We start from the raw sequence: 22,445 nt of genomic DNA, 5'->3' as shown, positions 1-22,445 counted from the left end.
AAAAAGAATTACGCAAAAAAAAATAATTGTGCAAAAAGTTTGACAAAATATTTGCAAAATTATAATTAATATGTGTAAACGAATATATAATCATATATGCTCACATATGGCCATAAATAATTATATACTAGAGCTTTTATATATGTTACGGGCAATATGACAAATTGGGCAATATGCATAATGGCCGAGCAATGTGCATAATTTTCGGAAACCGAGTAGAAATTGGAGGAAAAGAAGACGAGAAATGTACTACGCGATGAACAAAATTATAACAAATAACGGTATTTGTAACAAACAACGATATTCATAAAAGAGGCACGCACACACACACACACGCATATACACACACGGTGGCGGGGTGCGGGGGGGGGGGGGCAATAATCAAGCGTCTTAATTTTATACACATTTTATGCATAAATACCGTTGTTATGATTTTGTTTGTCGCGTAGTACATTCCTTATCTTTCTTTCCATACTCGTCAATATATCCTATATAATATATCAAAGTACATGAGGGGGAGGTTAGTAACGCGCTTTAAATAGTTAAATACTTTTGAAGTGCTTCAATAACTTCCACCCCCTCTCATGTACTTTGATAAATTATATAGGATATATTGAAGACGGGGATTATGCATATTGCCTGGCCAATATGCATAATGTACGAATTACATTTAAACTCATATATAATCATATCAAATTGTATATGAAACATTTATATATATATTTAAATATATTTTAATCGCCTACATAATTATTATATATAATCATATATAATCATATAGGGTTATATATACTTCCATATGAATCTTATATGTATCTATACATGAGTGCATATGATCTATTGTTCATATCTAGTTATATTTGGAATTTTACGTTACCGATCTTTTTGGAAACCGGTATCTGAAATTTTTTCAATTTTTCGGGAAATAATTGACCGAATTTTAAAGATTTGTATATAAAACAGGAGTAGAATTTCCCGGGGAGTGCTATAAACTGTATAGTTTTTTGTTACCGATCTTTTTGGGACCTGGTATCCGAAATTTTTCTAATTTTTCGGGAATAATAATTGACCGAATTTTAAAAAATTGTATATAAAACGGGGGTAGAATTTCTCGGGGAGTGCCATAAAGTGTATAATTTTTCGTTCAGTCGATAAAAAAGTGATATTTTTCAATTTATAGCATTTTTGTGGATTGGTGTGTATGTATGTTTGCTTAACTACTCATTCGTTAGTGGACCAAATTTTATTAGCCATTGCCTGATAAAGAAATTTTTTTCGATTAAGGATATTGAAACACAAATGAAGTCGTTTGAAGAAAAACGACTCCCGGACGAAGCCCGGGTAACCAGCTAGTAATTTTATATAAAACACCAAATTTCCCAAACACTAAATATCTATCTATATATATAAGTACCGTCGTCTGTATGTATGTATGACCGCGAACTACTCATTCGTTAGTGGACCGAATTTTTACCAAAAGTATATGAAGTAGGGGTAGAATTTCCCGAGGAGTGCCATAAAGTGTATAGTTTTTCGTTACCGATTTTCTGGAAACCGGTTTTTTTTTATTTTTCCAATTTTTCGGGAAATAATTGACCGAATCTTAAAGAATTATATACGAAGTAGGGGTAAAGTGTATAGTTTTTTGTTACCGATAAATGTAATAAAATTAATAATAAATAAATCCTTTTCATAAAAATAAATTTAAATTTAACAAATGATATCGTTCATAGGTTGATCAGTTTTAAATGAAATATATATAGATAAGATATGTAGGATAAGTTGCTACTTTCACATATTATATGTCAATTGATAAACCAGTCATTTCAATTCGTGACTGTCACGAGCGATTATATTTTGTGTGTCAAGAGTTAGCATACAGAAAAAATACAGTTTTTTATGCAATCGATCAAAGACAAATCGCAAGGAAAAGAATTGTCTGCTGTAAAGATATACTATAAAGAAGACATTTAAAAAATCTATTTTTGACAGATTTTGACAAATTTGATTTTCAAATTAATTCGACCTATTTTAGTCATATTAAATTATTAAAACGTTAATTAGTCTTATTTTTAATTTAGGTACATCAGGTACATAATAGATTATAATTACAACGAAATAAGAAGAGATTTGTTTATATATAAGAATTTTTATAAAGGGTTAAAGAAATGCCTAAAAAAATTAAAAAAAGAAATGAGAAACAAAATAAATATTTTAATAGACAAAGAATACGTGAATTACGGCATGTAAAAATATATAAAGAAAAAAAATGTGATGATTTAAATATTAAAATAGATGAATGTGAAAAACAAATTGAAAGAAAAATAAAAGAAAATACAGCTAATACAGAGGAAGAGAAAAAAAAGAAAGAAGTTCAAAGGATTAGGAGAATACGACAAGATCCATCGTACAAAGAAAATGAAAGAGAGAGCAATATAAAAAGGATGAGGCAAACACGACAAGATTCGTCGTACCAAAAAAATGAAAGAGATAGCAATATACAAAGGATGAAGCAAACACGACAAGATCCGTCGTACAAAGAGAAGGAAAGAGATATGAATATTAAAAGAATAAGATCTGTGAGAAAAGAACAATTATACAGAGAACTAGAGAAAGAAAAAAATAGAAAACGAATAAAATTGAAACGAAAAGTTGAAATTTACCATATAAATGAGCAAATCCAAAACAAAGAAAGAATTAAATTTTTGCGTATTGATTCTGAATACAGATTAATGAATAATGAATTAAATAATATTATTAAAAAAAGAAAGTTTTTAGAAGATTCAAAGTTCGTCCAAAAACAACGAAGACAAGATATTGAACGTAAAAGATTGTTAAGATTAGATGATTTTTTCAAACATAGAGAAAACTACGAAAATTATGTTCAGATGAAGATAAAAAATGAAATTACAGAAAATGTATACTATTATTATTCTTTGTTAATAAAGTTTTTTAAAAACAGAAAAATTGGACCTGATATAGTTTGCGTCTGTTGTGAAAATTTGTTTTTTTTTTAATCTGTAGAGCATTTTAGTATTACCAAAATACGAAATAAGTTGATTGGCACAAGAATGGATATTGATGAATTCATTAATAAAATTATCAATAACTCATCGGAATATATGTGTAAGACTTGTAAAAGATATATCACACTAGGACAGCTTCCAAAAACAACAGCAAACGAAGATTTAAGGTTCAATAATGTGCCAAAAGTCGTAACAGATTTGACAGCGGTTGAAGAAAGAATGGTATCACCATATATACCATTCATGCAAATAAAAGCATTACAACCGTTTGCAATTAACCCACAATTATCATTAAAAGGAAGTATTGTTAATATTCCGGTTGAAATCAATGAGATGATAAATATTTTACCTAGAAGTTTTGACGAAATGTCGACTATACAAATTAAGCTGAAAAGGAACCTGGAACACAAGTCTGATTATATGTATGAAACCATAAAACCAGCTAAAATTTGTGAAGCTTTGGAATATTTACAACATACTCCTTTGTATATAAAAAACAATATAAAAATTGACGATGAATTCTTTAAAAAATATAACAAAAATTTTAATGCAGAATTGGATTTTATTGTAGATAATAATGACAAGTGCAATAGCTGCACGAATACAATAAATCGATTAAATTTAGAAGAACACAACGATAATTCAGATTCTGAAGAATCGGTTTCTTTCGAACCAATTGATGAAGTTCTAATTATAGATAGGAATAAAGAAATATCTGAAAATATAGTAATTATAGCACCGGGACAAAACAAATTTCCAGTACCTTGGCATTTAACGGAAAATATTGATGAATTATGCTTTCCAAAAATTTATGGAGGAGAAATTCTGGATTAAAAAAAAAATTGTCATACTCTGAAAGAATTAAATTTGAAGCCAGACATAGAGATAGAAGATCGTGTCAGCCTACAAGGATTTTATTTATGGCTAAACAAAAATTGGAAAGATCAGTAATGTCAAATTTAAATATTTGCTTAAGGAGAGTTAAAAGAAATGAAAACTTAACTGCTAAAAAAATTAAAGATCAAATTTTTTAAATGATTCTATCCGTCATGACGATGGATATAGATTTTTGAGACAAGTGAGGTCGTCACCATCATATTGGGAAAGCAAGAAGAAGCATTTACTTGGAATGATTAGACAATGTGGAGTTCCAACATTGTTTATTACTTTTTCTGCATGTGAACACAAAAATCCTGCTTTATTAAAAATTTTATATAAATTACAAGAAAATAAAAACATCAGCATTCATGATGCTATAAATTTGGATATGGCAGAGAAAACTAAGTTGATTAGAGAAGATCCGGTAACGTGTGTACGATATATAGAAGAAAGATTTAATCAGATTATGACAATATTGCAAAATGAACATGGTCCATTTGGAGAAAATTACGTTGTGGATTACTTTCAGAGGAGAGAATTCCAAGCTAGAGGATCAGTTCATACGCATAATCTTTTATATTGCAAAAATGCTCCAATTTATAATGAAGAAAATGATGACGAAAATGAAAAGTTAATAAAGTGGATTAATAAAATTATAACTTGTCACTACGACGATAAAAATCCATTAATACGTTTGCAGATACATCGACATAAGCCGACATGTTACAAAGGTAGAAGAAATAAATATTTGTGTAGGTTTAACTTTCCGATGTTTGTTATGAAAAATACGTTGATTCTTAAACCCTTAGAAGAAAAGGAGAAGACTAAAAATTATAAATCAAATGTAAAAAAAATTAAAGAGATGATGCAAAAATTTTTTGAAAAAAATATACTAATCTCTTTCGAGGAAATGTTAGAACGTTTAGAAATGACCGAAAGAGATTACATTCAGGCAATCAGAAGCACTTTATCAAGAACTAAGATTTTCTTAAAAAGACAAAGCAACGAAGTTGCCATTAATGCGTACAACAAAGTGATATTGACACTTCTTGAATCAAATATAGATGTACAATTTGTTTTGGATCCCTATAGTTGTGCTTCGTATATGATCAATTATGTTACAAAAGTCGATGCAGGCCTATCACGATTATTAAGAGAAGCATCAAAAGATTTGGAAAATGGAAATTTAGATATTAGATGGAAGTTTAGAAAAATTGCTAACATTTTTATAAACGGTAATACTATGTCTGCACAAGAAGCAGTTTATCACGTTCTCGGTCTACCACTTTCATTGTGTAGTAGAGCTGTTATTTATATTAACACTTCTCCGCAAAAAGAGCGTGTACGAATGTTGAAAAACAAAAAACATTTAGAAAAAATTAGCGAGGATTCAACAGATATATATTACAAAAATATTATCGAAAAGTACGAGAATCGGAATTATTCTAAATATCCAGATGTTTGTCTTGCTGATTTTGCGGCGAATTTCGAACAAAAAATTTATACAAATAAACGTGATAGCGATGACGAATATAGTGAAGAGAGTGAAATTAAACAACGAAATAACTTGAAAATTATTAGATTTAATCGATATAAATTGCAACAAGATCGATATAATTATTTTAGGGAACAGGTTTTATTATTTTTTCCATGGAAAAATGAATTAAACGATGTGGAGACACAAGATTGTGAGCGAATTTATATAGAAAATATTCAAAAATAGAAGAGAATAGAAAGAAATACTCAGTTATAGGTGATGCAGAAATTAACGATGCATTAGATCAAGCACAAAAAGATCAGCAAGATATTGAAGATGAAGAAGTAGAATCTTTTATAAAAACAAATGTAGAAAAGGAGCAAGAGGTAGATATATTTACTCAAACTGGTATTGCAGATGGTTTAAATAAAAATAAAAGGAAAATAAGTAGTCCATCTAAAGTTACAAAAGAAGAAATGATGAATATACTTCGCAAATTAAATGATAAACAACGAGAAATTATAATGCATGTTTTATGTTGTTTCAAGAATGGAAAGTTACCAATTAGACTATTTTTAAGCGGATCTGCTGGTGTGGGAAAAAGCACGGTGATTAATGCGATTTATCAAGTATTGCTGAATTACTTTGATGATATGCCTGGTGAAAATAATAATAAAGTGAAAATATTATTATGTGCACCCTCTGGCAAAGCAGCATTTTTAATAGGTGGAACAACGTTACACACAGCTTTTGCTTTGCCAGTAACACAATACGGAGGACAAATGCCAGACTTGTCAGAAGATGTGGCTAATACTATACGAGAAAATTTATTTGGATTAAAATTATTAATTATAGACGAAATATCGATGGTGGGTAGTACGATGTTTAGTCGAATTGATACACGATTAAGACAAATAATGGGTCGAGACAGAAGCTTTGGTGGGGTTTCTGTTTTGATGGTAGGAGATCTTTATCAATTACCACCGGTTATGGATACTTCGATATATCTCCCACCTAAATCATGCATGTTAAGCGTTTTTTCAGAAAATGTATTATGGAGCGAATTTGAATTATTTGAATTAACGGAAATAATGAGACAAAAAGAAGATAAAAATTTTATTGAAGCACTTAACAATCTTGCGAGAGGAACAATGTCTGAAAATAATATTGATCTAATAAGATCAAGAGAAACGACAGAAGATGACATCCCTATAGACGCCGTAAGGTTATATGCTGACAATCGTTCGGTGGATATTTATAATAAATTGAAGATAGATTTAAAAGATGGAATTGCTTATGAATTTAAAGCAATAGACTCAATTTTAGGAAAAGTAAATAGTAAAACGAGAAATAAACTGCTAACATCATTAAAAAATAAAAAAAGAACAGAATGCAGTGGTTTAGATTTTAAAATCACATTAAAAATTGGAATCAACTATATGATAACCAATAATGTAGATGTTGCAGATGGCCTAGTTAATGGAGCCTGTGGAATTTTGAAGTATATAACATTTAAACCAGGTACCGTAGAACCAGTTAAAATATGGCTAGATTTTCAAAATGATAAGGTTGGTGTTGAGCAAAGACGACCATACGTAAAGTATATGAGTGAAAATTGTATGGAAATGTGTTTAGTTCCTTTATCACGAATTTCTGTCATATTGAATGTTAATGATAGAATGGGGTACCAAATTATAAGAGAACAGTTTCCAATTACGCCTGCTGAAGCTTTAACAATTCATAAAAGCCAAGGCCAAACTTATGAGAAAGTATGCATTGATCTGAGAAATAATTATCGTATGACGAGATCAATGTTGTACGTAGCACTAAGTAGAGTAACTAAAATATCAAATTTATACATTTTGGGTCGTTTTATACCTCCAAAAAAACCATTTCCAGAAAATTCTTTGGAATTAGAAATAAAAAGACTTAAACAAGAGAAAATTCTTGAATTAGCGTATTCAAAAGTTATAAAAGGAAATATAATAAAAATTATATACCAGAACGTACGATCTTTGAATAAAAATATTACCAATATAAATTGTGATAAATGGTATAAACAAGCCGACCTCTTAATTTTTTCAGAAACACAAACAATAGCAAAAGATAATTTTACATTAGAAGGATTTAATATTATTTTTCGTTCAGATAATTATGACAAACGATCAACAAGAGGAATAATATGTTTTATAAGAAAAGAACTGAACGGAAATATTAATGGACATATACAAAAAGATGAAACAATAAATGGACAACATCGACATATTGACTTAATACTTCTAACTGTAAATAAAGTACAAGTCATTACAGGTTATAAGTCACCATCAGTAACTAATACAGCATTTACCTATGAATTAAGTAATATTTTGAGAAAATCATTAGGCAATGAAAAGATTGTAATAGGTGATTTTAACTACGATTCGTATAATGATGGAGGATTCTTGGAAAAACATTTAGAAAAATTAAATTTTAAACGTGCTCTTTCAACGCACGTTTCAACTACAAATTTTAATACGCAAAGCGATGTAATATTTATATCTGATCGAATATTTAATTACACTGCTGGAGTATATGAAACTTTTTTCTCAGACCATAAACCTATTTTTATTGGATTAAACGAGCAAAGTGAGATACCAATAGCAAGTGTGAAGACTTTATTTGAAGAAAATTTTCTTTCTAATAAGGGTAATAAATATAATTCAGAAAAACTGTCAATCAACATTAAGTCTTCACATACTAGTGAAAAAAATAAGAATGTACCAATAAAATGTATAATATTAAATGATAAAATTGAAAATAATGATTTTAACATAGATAATCTTATTTATCCATTGCCACAAACAATTGAAGAGAACGTGTTAAAAGAAAATTCGTGGTTAGATAATCGACCTTTAAATGAAATTATGATGATAATAGAAAGATATACTACATTTTCTCGTGTTGATGTTCTTTTCATAATGAATTTACATTGGATTGAACCGATCTTTATTTCCGATGTTCAGATTGTCGGAGGTGAGCATTGCGGTAACCACTGGCACTGTATTTACTATGATGGTTTAATGCTTCATATATATGATAGTTTGTATTTTGATACTCATTCTTATTACGATCTAACATTATTTGAACAAAAATACATTGAAAAACGATACCCTAATCTGGAACAAAATAATATAATATTTGAAAAAGTAACCAAGCAGCCAGATCTTGCATCATGTGGAATATTTGCAGCAGCATTTGCAGTATCAATAGCATTGGGAGAAAATCCTTCAAATAAAAAATATTCAACAGATATGCCAAAAATGCGTAGACATTGTCTGAGAATCATAAAAGAGAAAATATTATTACCCTTCCCGGAAGAATAAAAACAACAACAATTACATAATGACAATATTTATATTGCATATTTACACTGCACTGCATATTTACACTGTAAATACCATTGAAATTAACAATAAAAAATAATTAGCCACAATAATGTCTACAGGACAGAAAATAAAGTCTAAAAATTAAATAATATCGGAATTATATTACACCCAAAACGAAAAAAAAATACCAATCCGTAATTCAAAATATATAATTGAAGTAAAGAGACAAACAATAATAAAAAAAAAAACGGAGAAATAAATATCTAGATCTACATAAAAAATTAAAAACATTGAAATAACATTGAAATCATGGTAAATAAATTTAGAAAAAAAACCCAAAAAATTTGTCGCACAAAGAAATGAATAAAGTTAAAATGCATTCTGCGCAAAGCGCAGTAATTACTGTAAAAATGCATTCTGCGCAGAGCGCAGTAGTATTATCAAAATGCATTCTGCGCGGAGCGCAGTGATTATTATAAAAATGCATTCTGCGCAGAGCGCAGTAAAATTGTGAAAATGCATTCTGCGCGGAGCGCAGTAAAATTATGAAAATGCATTCTGCGCTAGGTGCAGTAATTATTATGAAAATGCATTCTGCGTTAAACGCAGTATACAATAAAATGTATCTATTATAATCAGTTTAAATAACGAACAGAAATCAACAAAAATATGCACCGTTCAACAACCTGCATTATACGCTTAACGAAGTAAATCTTATCATAATAAAAAATACGTTGCTAATTAAATAGATAAAATTAACACGGAAATTTATTATTTTACAAAACGAAAAGCACTAGTATGTTTTACAATCTGCACATATAAGGAATCGTGCAAATTAAGTAAACATATACTAAATTACTGGGTATTCTTCTCTGTTATAGTTATAATCATAAAAATTCGATTATATCCTAATATTATTTTTTAGTGGACTAGGCCTACAGGGGAAACCACTTAAAAAAAAAAACGCGTCAACAATAGTACCTCATGGGTGACGAGGAAATCTATTGTCGTGATTTTATAAACGTCGGTTAACTTTAAACTTTAGTTTACTCACTATTCATCTGTTTTTAAGGGGGACAGTTAGAACATCTCAAGTCTCAATAATTGAGACTTCAAAAAATGATGTTTTAGGACAATAAAAAAGTGTGCAAGTAGAAACTTGCACATTGCTTCCTCATAGTTTTTAAGTGTGCAAGTAGAAACTTGCACATTGTTTTAAAGTGTGCAAGTAGAAACTTGTTTTAAGTGTGCAAGTAGAAACCTGCACATTGCTTTCTTATGGTTTTGAAGTGTGCAAGTAGAAACCTTCGCTCACAAAGCTTCCTCTATGAGGAAGCCAAAACAAATAAATACTAATAATTATACATCAAATAAAATACAAGCTTCCTCATAGAGGAGCTTTGTGAGCGAAGGTTTCTACTTGCACACTTCAAAACCATAAGAAAAGATTCGAAGACTGTTTTCAGATGGTCTGCTAATACTCTAGTTTTGTCCTTATTGGTTCTTGTCCATTCGTCGTTTTCTTGTTTTATGGGTGGAATTGTTTGTTAGGGAGTTCTTTTGATCTTTCTGGTAAGTTTCCACAACGAGTAGTCTGTAGTTTCTGTGGGGGTTAGATTGATAAGAAACTCTTCGATTAATTTGTCCTGTTCGTTGTTTATAAGTTTTTTTAGTTGTTTTATCACCTTGTTTAATTTCGTCTTGCAAAATTGAATCAACGTAGATACTTACCCTTTATATATATTTTTATTGTACCAATCTGGAAGATCATTGGATGTTAACATCGGTCTGATCTGGATTGATCACACTGTTATCTTCTAGGAGTAATTTGAAATGTTCATCTACCGTCTGCGTTTGAACTGCGTTTGAACTAATATATTTATACACGGAATAATGTCTAATACATGTGTGTACCCGAGAGAGGACACTGAATGTGCCGAGTTACATCGATATATCCTAACAATTTGTAATTAAAACAAAAATTGAATACTTACATGGGAGATCATGTAATTTATAAGTGAATGACATAAAAGAATCTTTATCCGCCGTGATATCAATGTACCAAAAAGCATCTAATGCGTATGCTGCTATTTCATCAAATTCAGATGAAACTTTACTTAAATAAGTTGCATACAGTTTTTTGAGCTTCTGACATAATTCAGTAGTCTCCTTTGCGTTTTTGCGACACAAGTTAAATCTGTAGATAAAAAAGAATAACTAATAAAGTTAGGACTATAATCTGCTCTACCGTTGATTTGTCCTGTTCGTTGTTTATAAGTTTCTTTAGTTGTTTTATCATCTTGTTTAATTTCGTCTTGCAGAATTAAATTAACGTAGATACTTTATATATTTTTTCATTATACCAATCTGGGAGATCATTGGATGTTACATCGGTCTGAATCGATCACACTGTTATCTTCTAGGAGTAATTTGTAATGTTCATCTACCGTCTGCGTTTGAACTGCGACCATTCCCGTTTCCGTGGAGAAATGAGAACTCAAGGCGTTGCTAGGTATTTCATGATTGTTTCTTCTCTTTCTCGCTCTTTAGGAAACGCGCTTGCAACTGATTCGAAGACTGTTTTCAGATGGTCTGCTAATACTCTAGTTTTGTCCTTATTGGTTCTTGTCCATTCGTCGTTTTCTTGTTTTATGGGTGGAATTGTTTGTTAGGGAGTTCTTTTGATCTTTCTGGTAAGTTTCCACAACGAGTAGTTCTGTGGAGGTTAGATTGATAAGAAACTCTTCGATTGATTTGTCCTGTTTGTTGTTTATAAGTTCCTTTAGTTGTTTTATCACCTTGTTTAATTTCGTCTTGCAAAATTAAATCAACGTAGATACTTACCCTTTATATATATTTTTATTAAACCAATCTGGGAGATCATTGGATGTTACATCGGTCTGAATCGATCACACTGTTATCTTCTAGGAGTAATTTGTAATGTTCATCTACCGTCTGCGTTTGAACTGCGACCATTCCCGTTTCCGTGGAGAAATGAGAACTCAAGGCGTTGCTAGGTATTTCATGATTGTTTCTTCTCTTTCTCGCTCTTTAGGAAACGCGCTTGCAACTGATTCGAAGACTGTTTTCAGATATCTGCTAATACTCTAGTTTTGTCCTTATTGGTTCTTGTCCATTCGTCGTTTTCTTGTTTTATGGGTGGAATTGTTTGTTAGGGAGTTCTTTTGATCTTTCTGGTAAGTTTCCACAACGAGTAGTTCTGTGGAGGTTAGATTGATAAAAAACTCTTCGATTGATTTATCCTGTTCGTTGTTTATAAGTTTCTTTAGTTGTTTTATCACCTTGTTTAATTTCGTCTTGCAAAATTAAATCAACGTAGATACTTACCCTTTATATATATTTTTATTAAACCAATCTGGGAGATCATTGGATGTTACATCGGTCTGAATCGATCACACTGTTATCTTCTAGGAGTAATTTGTAATGTTCATCTACCGTCTGCGTTTGAACTGCGACCATTCCCGTTTCCGTGGAGAAATGAGAACTCAAGGCGTTGCTTGGTATTTCATGATTGTTTCTTCTCTTTCTCGCTCTTTAGGAAACGCGTTTGCAACTGATTCGAAGACTGTTTTCAGATGGTCTGCTAATACTCTAGTTTTGTTCTTATTGGTTCTTGTCCATTCGTCGTTTTCTTGTTTTATGGGTGGAATTGTTTGTTAGGGAGTTCTTTTGATCTTTCTGGTAAGTTTCCACAACGAGTAGTCTGTAGTTTCTGTGGGGGTTAGATTGATAAGAAACTCTTCGATTAATTTGTCCTGTTCGTTGTTTATAAGTTACTTTAGTTGTTTTATCACCTTGTTTAATTTCGTCTTGCAAAATTAAATCAACGTAGGTACTTACCCTTTATATACATTTTTATTGTACCAATCTGGGAGATCATTGGATGTTAACATCGGTCTGATCTGGATTGATCACACTGTTGTCTTCTAGGAGTAATTCGAAATGTTCATCTACCGTCTGCGTTTGAACTGCGTTTAAACTAATATATTTATACACGGAATAATGAAAATAATCAGATAACTCGAAAAATCATTAATTTACAATTCTATCTTTTTACATGGATGCATCAATATTTGTACTTTTTTCAAAATAATGGTTTATAATTTTTAATGTGTTGACCTGGTTTTTTGCCATTCTTTTCTGATTCTTCTTTTCTCTGCAGCTAATTTATCCTTTATGGCTGTTGAGCAACTTATTACTCTTTCAGTATCTTGGCTAATAGGAGTCGAATCTCAGTGTGCATTTTGAATCGTATTAGTAAGTTTGTCAACTGCCTTATCTATATCCTCATATGTTTTGAAAGGAATTTTACAGGTTATTTCATCGTTTATATGCTCTCTGAACAGGTTCCAGTTCGTTTTAGCGTTATATAAAGCCAGAGGTTTCTCTTTTTTCATTGCAGATCCATTGAGGGTGATTATTATAGGAGAGTGGTCCGAGATGTTAAATCGAGATAAGATTCCGCTCTAAAATTTAATTTTGAAATACCTTTTACTACACAGAAGTCGATAACGTTCGGTGATTTCCTCCGGTCAGCGGGCTAATACGTTGGTTCCCCCGTGGTAATTGGGTGCAGATTGTTTTCCATCATTGTCAGATATAGCTGGCGACCTTTCTGGGAGGGTGTGTGTTGTCTTGACCCCTACCACGGGTGTTTGGCGTTGTAGTCTCCTCCAGCAATGAATCGATTACCCAGAGTATTAAAAAATTCCGAATATTGTTCTTGCTTAATTGAGTGTTTGGGGGGACTATATATATACAGCTGCAAGAGTAATTGGTCCTGTCCAATCCTCTATTGTAATGCTGGTAGCTTGCAGGTAGTCTTTGATATATTTTGCATTTTCGTGATGTTTTATTCGAGCTTTAATAATTATGGCATTATGCAAATAGGTATATTTTTGCATGATGCCTACATATAAAGTATAAAGATCATAGACTTTTTGGAATATATATGTTTTTTAAACCATTCTTTGTAAATTAATATCTTTGGTACAAATGCGATTCAACGTTGGAAGAGGTGGATATTTCCTCAGAGTCTCATTTATTACTTTGGTTATATAAGGCATATTTCGTTCACAGCGTTATAAGTCACACCACCATGTTTTGTCAACGTTTCGTCGATTTCCTTGTGAACTTTCTCTTGTATATCTTGATACTGAGCTAATTCGTATAAAGCGAACGTTACCGTCGCCGCGGAGGTTTCGAAGCCAGCTAGGAAAAAGATAAAACTTTTCGCAATAGCTTCCGCCATGGTAAGCTTATTTATGGTTGATGTTACGTCGGTGGTCTTCTTGTTTGGGCGCCTTTGCCGGCCTGGGCCACCATGTGCAGTATCGGTATTATAATACCAGTATCGGTATTATAATAGAATTAGAATGAATACTGACGTCTCTCGGTATTGTTATTTCAGTATCGCTCACACTCTTCGTAAGTCATTATTCTCGTGTGAATAAATCTCTCTTACAAATCGCGATCTCTTGCTTGCAGAACTATGCGGGATTTAAGTCAACAGCTTTTTCAAAAGCAATAAGTTGTACATAATTGCTGGCGCTTATTGTGCCGGAAAGCCCATAAACGGAATGAGTAACGGGAATGCCATCTCGCAAAATGGATTTATCTTGAATATCATCGTATCTATTAAAAGAATTTTATAATTCTATAAAAATATGTACATAATTGGTCTCTTTAATTACAATATAGGTCGAAATTGTACTTTCCTTAAATTGTATTTATTTACGAAATATAATAGTAAATTGTAACAGTAGAACAATTCAATAATCGAAGAAAGGAATGGAGAGCAATTTCAAAGAAAATTTAACTTCTTTGAATTTTTGTTTTATAGAGCAGTCTGTGGTAAGATGTTTTTCGGCGCATTTTACGAAATTTTGGGCCCCTGAAACAATACTTTTTGTATGACCGTAGGCTTGACATCTTGTACATTGAGCAATGTCTCTTTTTTTATACGGCTGTTCGAAGGTAACGATTGTATTTAAAAGTTTTTTGACTTTGTAGATATCTTTGTTGTTTTCCTTTTGTTGTAATTCTACGAAGAAGAGTGGCAAGGGATTCTTTGTTCTGGGATTCAATCTATTTGATATATTTATGACTTTGTGATTTTGGGCTTCAAAATCTGTTTTAATATCATTGACACAAGCTGATGGGTGCATATTTCTTAACACCGTGTAAGGTTGTATTCGGCGTTGCGTGACGTGCCTGCGATGGCGGGCGGCCTCCCCGCAGCCTCTCATGGGAAGCCTCCCTGGCCCGAGGGTAACTCCCGCTCGGCCATTCCTGAACACGGGAGTCGACTACGCCGGACCAGTGTGGCTGAGGACCTCTAAAGGACGAGGCCAACGGGCCTCCAAAGCATTTATTGTCGTGTTTGTCTCTCTATGTTCCAGAGCTGTACACCTTGACGTGGCCTCGGACTACACCGCCGACGCCTTCCTGGCTGCGCTGCGCCGATTCGTTTCTCGCCGAGGCCTGTGCCAAACGCTGTACAGCGACTGCGGCACTAATTTTGTCGGTGCCGACGCTCAATTGCGCGATCTGTTCTCTGCAGGCAGCCAGGAGGGCCGACGCATCGCCGAGCGCGTCGCCGAGGAGAGGATCTCATGGCGCTTCAATCCCCCCGCGGCGCCTAACTTTGGCGGTATCTGGGAGGCGGCCGTCAAGTCGACCAAGCATCACCTGCGGCGAGTGATTGGCGAAGCGACGCTCACCTACGAGGAGATGGCCACGCTATTGTCTCAGGTCGAGGCGTGCCTAAATTCCCGTCCGCTGCAGGCCCTGACGGACGATCCGGAGGATCTCTGTCCACTCACTCCTGGCCACTTCCTCGTAGGCTCGGCTCTCAGCGCCGTGCCGGAACCGTCGCTGACGGAGGAAAAGACGGCTCGCTTGTCTCGTTGGCAACAGGTCCAGCAGATGCGGGACCACTTCTGGGCGCAGTGGTCCCAGGAATATCTGCAGACGCTGGCTCACCGGCCGAAGTAGTTCAAGGCCGATGTGGAGGTGCGGGCGGGCCGCTTGTGCCTCGTGAGGAGCGAGACGACGCCTCCGACCAAATGGCCCCTCGCTCGGATCGAGGAGCTATTCCCGAGAGACGACGGCCAGATCCGAGTCGTCAAGGTTCGGACGGCGGCATCGACGCTCACCCGGTCCGTGAGCAAGCTCGTCCTCCTCCCGGACTGCGACGCACCGGGGAGTGAGGAATAATCGTGAAATCTTTCTCGATTTGCCGTGGTTGATGTATATCGCGTAGAAGAAATAAAGCCGCGTATATCTCCCGCGTACAACCGTCAGCGAATTTTATGTCGCGTTGAAAGCCTAGCTTCAAGCGAAACATTTCCTGTTCTGCGAATTCGTGGCTCGCCGCTGCGGTAACGCGACGCAAGTTAATCTTTCGCCGACGAGTTGACATCCGCCTTTAAAGCGCATACGCGTCCGCGAAAATTAATCGTAAGTTGCACCATACGAGGCGGGCGGAATGTTCGCGATCGAACCTAAAACCGTCGGTCAATTAATACTGCGAATTAAGGTAATCATTAACTTAAATTATCTCTGTCAAATTCTGCCTTCCTAGTTTGCCAGTTGTCTAAATTCAGTTTAAGAATAGATCCGTTCGCGGAAATATCAGTATATTTCCTGGTAAACTAGAAGGGCAGAAAAACAAAGCGCTCAGTTTTTGCCTATCCCGCCTCGCTCCTTTGTCTCGGGAACTCGGTGCGCGAGGCATACGCCCGGGACAAAGCGAGCGAGCGGTGTTTCAAAACAGCTGATCAGCTGCCGGCCTCGAGATCAGTGACATTCGTTAAATACGAATTTGTCGGAGTGTCGATAGCTGATTGGCTCGGCTGGATTTTCGGCTCGTTACCGGGAGTCCGGAATGAAGGTTCGCGAAAATTCGACAGTCGTAGGAATAAAACCCCGGACCTCCGCGCGCGAGCCCGCATTCGACCTAAGTATTTCGGCGAACGTACGTCTAGAAAATAAAGTCACTCGCATTTCCGTGGCTCGCGGTTTTCGTGTACTTGCTTTCGTCGGTCGTAAGACTATCTGTCCGTGGCTCGCGGTATAGAGACTGTAAATACTGTAATTATTGTACATAATATAGACGTTTAAATACAGACATAAGTTTATCGACGATAATCACGCCTAATCTCTTTTCTCGCCTCTGCTCCGAGATCTCTACCGCGCTCGCGCACAATTGTCACATAAAAGAGATCGTAAAATTTATCAAAGACAATTATCTGCGAATCGCGTGAGAATTTTCGCGCTTTATTATTTCGTGATATAAAATGCGTGTGCATAAAATGACAATAAAATGTTCATTTACTTGTTACAAAGTATCTTTTGAAACTTCCGTGTAATTGTTTGTAAGCGCTAAGATACTGCCCACACAGAACAAAAAGCTCTAATAAACGTCTACTAGACGTCCATCATGGAGATTAAAAACATCCATGTAACTTCCTATGGACGTCTACTAGACATCCATAGTTCCGCATTTCACACCTTTATTCGACCTCCATCATTAGACGTATTGATAGATGTATTTTAGAAGTCATATAGATCAACCATAGATGTTTCATGGAGCTTCGATGAATAATTAAAATATGTTAACTAAACGTTTTATAGATTCTTTATGGATATACACCTTGTTTATAAAGCTTACAACAAATTAGATAATTATTTATAAATTGTATCCAACAAATTATCAAAAATTGCTTCGCAGACCCGTGCTATGTGATACCAGAGGTATCACTTCAGATGATCTGCAGCAAAAAATTATCGCAGTCAGACCTCTCACAGGCTCGTCTCTTATACTAGCGCGTGATGTTTTTTTATTATGAGAAAGTACTGGCGCGTGGTAGCCGCGTCGTGTCGTTAACGTCTATTAGATATCCACCAAAGCTTTATTTAACGTCTAGTTAACGTCTATTAGATATCCACCAGAGCTCCATTAAACGTCTACGGTTAATCTATATAACGTAATACTTCCAAAAATTGTATAAAACTCAATCATTTTAAATTATCTAAAAATATAAATTTACTTATAAAACTTAAATATTGATCTGTTAGAAACATTATGTATATAAATCTATCATACATCCATAATAGACGTCTAATGGATGTCCATTATGGATTTGTAGAAGATATCTATGATGGAGTATGGATCTCTATTAGAGATATATATATGTCTGATGTTCACCGTGGAGATAGAGGTCGCATGAAGCTATAGAGGTTGTGTGGACGTCTAATGGAGGTTATATGTTCCGTGTGGGTGTAGAAACTTGTCTCATTTATATATATTATCTTTATTTTCTTTTCTCTTTATTCTTATATTTTTCTTTTGTAGCTGCGTTTAATGTATGAATGTTTTATATCCTTAATTTGTTACTATTTTTGTAATTCAGTTTCGACGCTTTAGGGGACGTAGTCCCAGAGCGTCTAATAAATGACGATTCTGATTCTGATTCTGATTCTCTCACGATGAAGAGACCGCTTAGAATTAAGCGGTGCCGCGCGGTGCGCGCAAACCGATTACACATGGAACGCGCGGAATTTCGCGTGCGAGCTTTAATTAGATCGTCGGCGGCGAGGCGATCGTTGATTGGAAAACGCACGGAAATCGCGCGATTTGCGCGCTCGTCGAGCGTGAGCGCGGAGGCATCCGCGTTGCGAAGCGCGTTTCTCAACGAGAAACCTTCTCCGCGATCCGTGAAATTGCGCTCGCTGTCAGAGGCTTGATTAATACCGCGGGTGAGTACCGAAGACACCGCGGGTTAACCGAGTCGCGTAACCGTAGACATCCAACTCGCGATCTCGAGCGGTCCGCAACCACCCTCGCAACGTTTGTCTTGTATAATAGCGTTTTTCATTGGGCAGAACTGAGTGCGCACTGCGAACTCATAGAGAGCGGGACGGTACTGCTCGAGTGTACCGCTAGTGCAAGTTTAATTCTTGCATGCCCACTGAAACACTCGCGGCTTGGTGAGTGCGTAACATGAGTGCGCATTTTTTCGGCTCCTTAACTTGCTTAACCTGCCTCGACAAAACATAAAAGTTTACTTTCAAAATGAATACTTCAAGAGCTTTATATTCAATAAAATTAAAAATAAACACGAATAATTTAGAATTAACACTTGAAGATGGTGAAGAAGAATTATATGAAAAATTACAGAGTAAGTATACATTCTACCGATTCTGCCAATCTCATAACCTAACTATGGAAAAAATTTGTTATAAAGACTGCTTTTCTTTTATAAAGCACATACAACATACGTAAAACATATTTATATGTCTGTTCAAACACATCAGACATCAAAATAATACACTGTGTTCAAGTGTGTCAATTCGTGTCAGTTTTTGCTTCGTAAAAGAAAAGCAGCTAAAAATAGTTCTTTATATTGTTACACCGTATGATAATTAATACATTATTGAACGATGTCTCTATTAACTTATTTCAGATGATGATTCATATACTATCCAGTACGTGAAACTGTTAATCCAAAATGGATTGTATACAATAACCGATGGCGGCGAAGAGAACTTACTAAGGGAAATATATCGGCTGCAAGGAGATAGGTAATGTTATTGAAAATAGATTTTCGCTCGTACTTGTTTGTTTTATGCCAAGAATAACTTAATAGAATGACTATAAAATGTCCATACTTTTTGTATATACCTTTACAATGATATGCATTTTTTTATTTAGAGAAATATTAATATACAACGTGAACATTAATGAGAGTCAGAATCGTCGAGATAAACAGTGCACCGACAAAGAAAATGAGTTTGACTTCAGTTCAGCACTATCCGAAGACAGTAATAGTCAGAAGTCAATAGGTAAATATATTTCAATACACATATATATGTAGTATACATGGTGGTGTGTACTATAGTCATCACTTTCCTGGGTTAATACGAGAAAGAAATGGAAATCACAAATGTAGTATCCATCCGGTTACACTCAACACACAATTTTACAGATTTGCTTTTTCCGATTTTTTGCGACACTTGTTCCCATACGTCAATACAAACATAGGCTTTTTTACACTTTACATTATCTTATTCCTTTGACATTCATGTTTTGTATTTCTCAAATAATATGTGCAACTATTTTCAGATTCATGGACTGATTCAGCAACTGTATTTATCCTAGATAAATATAAAATATACCTTTCTCAAATAGGCCCAATGAAAAAATTTAAAACGAAGAAGACAATGTGGGCAGAGATTTCAAAAGAATTGCATGAAAATTTGAATATCTCGAAAACACCACTACAAGTCGAAAATCGTTATAAAACGGTTCTGAAACGAAAAAAAAAGCGATAGAAAATAACCGTAAATTAGGCAGTTCACGAGAAGAAGTACCGTTTGAAGAAGAGTTAAGAGAAATTAGTCAGGCTGATGATAGCATCGAGCCAGAAGTACTTCAAAGTGCAAAGTCTGTGAAATACCCAAAAAGGCCTCTACTCGAAATCATCTCAGACTCAAATCAGGACTCAAATATTATTGACGACAAGGAAAATGTCAAAGATTCTCCTCCACAAAGAAATCATAAATTGAGCAATGAAGAAAGAAAATTTGAATTATTTAAACAAAAGGAGGAGGCAAAGGAAAGGAGACACCAGGAGAAACTACAACTTTTGAGGGAATTGTTCAACAAGAAAGAAAGCGATTAGTATATAGAATAACATTTAAAAGTTAAAGGCTTCTGTGGTTTTCTTATTTAATCTTTTCCAGGTTTCCAGGTTATCATCGTGCATAAAGTTGCTTAATCGTCGACGTTTTGCAAACATTGTACTTTGCTTTATCAGGGCAGGCTCTCTGATGCTAGTATAACAAAAACTATATAGTTTTTCAGTATTAGAGAGCCAATCCTGATAAAAAGCAAACAATGAGCAATGTTTGCAAGACGGCAATCAAGCAACTCTACGCGGCGAAAACTCAAAAACCTGGAAAAGTATTTAACATAGTAGTTGACTGTAAACAAATTTTTTCATTTATTAATTATTATTTTATAACACAAAACGTGTTAAATTATAGAAAAAGTTAATTTTTAGTTTTCAGATTGTATTATTAATAGCCGCATTAAGGCACATTTTTTCGAAAGATTATTTTTTAAGTATTTGTATTAAATAAAAGGCCTGTTTGTTTTCGCTGCACTTCTGAACTAATGCAATAAGTTAGAATGAAACAAATATATTTTCTTTCATTCTAATTTATTGCACTAGTTCAAAAGTGTAGCAAAAATGAACAGGCCTAAAGACAAAGTGGAAGCGCAATCCCAACCAACAAATAATATTTTTTAAACAAATATTCAAATAAATATTCATTCAAAAAACGTTAAACTTTTACAAATCATTGTCTGTTGGTTGGGATAAGGAAGTTGGTGCGAAGGCTTGTTGCAATTTAGTCTACGCTAGATAGTTTTATACTTTACCTACATTTGTAAGAAGTTCTGGTCCGTTTTTTTTCTATCGTAATGCAGTACTGCAAAAAAAGTGTTCTTTATTTTTTTATAATTTTTATTTTATAAAGCTTTATTATTTTATTATATATGTATTCATTGTGATAAAAAGAGTCTGATTTATTAAGATTATGAAAACGTGAGGCGTTTATAAAAATATATATTGTGTTTAAATATAATATTTTATTATGAAATACAACTATACATATGTTTGTTTATTTCAAGGAAATAATCTCTCCAGAAGTTGGTTTCGCTTGATTTCTCCCAATCTACGTAGAAGAGCTTCCTGCTCCCGTCTTTCTTCGTTATAAGGCTCATCCACATTATGTTCTAATTCGATTGGAAAATTAAAATCGTCGTTGTTGTCAATATATAAATTATGCAATACACAACAAGAAATGATAAATTTTGAAATTTTATCGACATTATGCATATCTACTTCAATGAGCTGTTGAAAACGGCCTTTTAGCAGACCGAATGCATTTTCAATTAATACCCGTGTAGCATAAAATTTTTTGTTGAACAACTTCTGCCTTTCGGAAAGATTTCCATAATCTTTATATGGAACGATTAGCCATTCTCGTATAGGATAGGCTCCATCTCCTAGTATATGATATTTATTGCCTTCGCATAGTCCTGGCAACGCCTCATGTACATCTGATAATTTCAGAATACGTGCGTCGTGAATCTTTGAGGGGATTCCTGTAAATGCATCGACAAATCTCTTACGGGCATCGCATATACCCTGTAATGTGATTGAAGGGATGTCATGCCTGTTCACGTACGTTGATTTGATTTTATGTGCTGGTGTTTGCACTTTAATAAATGTGCCATCGATGCAGCCAAGCACTTTAGGAAAACCTGCAATCTTAGATGTTATACATACATTAATAAATAACTTACTATGTAATTCTTTTACATAATGTATAAACAATAATATATATTAAGCGCAATAATCACAGATGTACATACTTCAAAGAATTCATTTGCAGCATTTTCTTTGTCCGAAAATTTGATTATGTTCCCAGCTATATCGCATAAGAAATTCATGACTCTGTTATTTTGTCGGTAAGTTGTAGTAGGACACACTCCAAATCTCTGTGCGACGTCTCTCAGGTACACTTTATTTCCAGCAAACCTATACATATTTTCAAATCGTTTTTAACATTTGTTATGAGTTATTGAATAACATTGAACAACTG

At 34.1% G+C, this 22,445-nt stretch overlaps 3 protein-coding genes and 1 pseudogene across 3 annotated transcripts; 3 read left to right on the top strand and 1 right to left on the bottom strand.

Annotated features, from left to right (window-relative positions):
* The first annotated feature begins 4,055 nt into the window (after positions 1-4,055).
* LOC139786312 (uncharacterized) lies at positions 4,056-18,244 on the top strand. The gene has a single exon (XM_071725480.1). The coding sequence runs from the start codon at positions 5,859-5,861 to the stop codon at positions 8,742-8,744; it is 2,886 nt and encodes a 961-aa protein (XP_071581581.1). The 5' UTR covers positions 4,056-5,858; the 3' UTR covers positions 8,745-18,244.
* On the top strand, positions 15,015-15,764 carry LOC139786311 (uncharacterized). The gene has a single exon (XM_071725478.1). The coding sequence runs from the start codon at positions 15,015-15,017 to the stop codon at positions 15,762-15,764; it is 750 nt and encodes a 249-aa protein (XP_071581579.1).
* A 111-nt stretch (positions 18,245-18,355) lies between the features above and the next one.
* On the top strand, positions 18,356-21,325 carry LOC139786315 (uncharacterized; annotated as a pseudogene).
* An 81-nt stretch (positions 21,326-21,406) lies between these two features.
* LOC139786316 (putative nuclease HARBI1) lies at positions 21,407-22,412 on the bottom strand. Its single transcript, XM_071725488.1, has 2 exons — positions 22,216-22,412; positions 21,407-22,111 (listed from the first exon to the last, which is right to left on the bottom strand). The coding sequence occupies exons 1-2, from the start codon at positions 22,387-22,389 to the stop codon at positions 21,464-21,466; spliced, it is 822 nt and encodes a 273-aa protein (XP_071581589.1). The 5' UTR covers positions 22,390-22,412; the 3' UTR covers positions 21,407-21,463.
* Positions 22,413-22,445: the final 33 nt, after the last annotated feature.

Source organism: Temnothorax nylanderi, unplaced genomic scaffold (assembly GCF_030848795.1).
Source record: "Temnothorax nylanderi isolate EJ_2023f unplaced genomic scaffold, tnyl_v1.0 TNYL_tig1006_pilon, whole genome shotgun sequence".
Lineage (NCBI taxonomy): Eukaryota > Metazoa > Arthropoda > Insecta > Hymenoptera > Formicidae > Temnothorax > Temnothorax nylanderi.
This window is presented reverse-complemented; position numbering and strand designations above follow the sequence as displayed.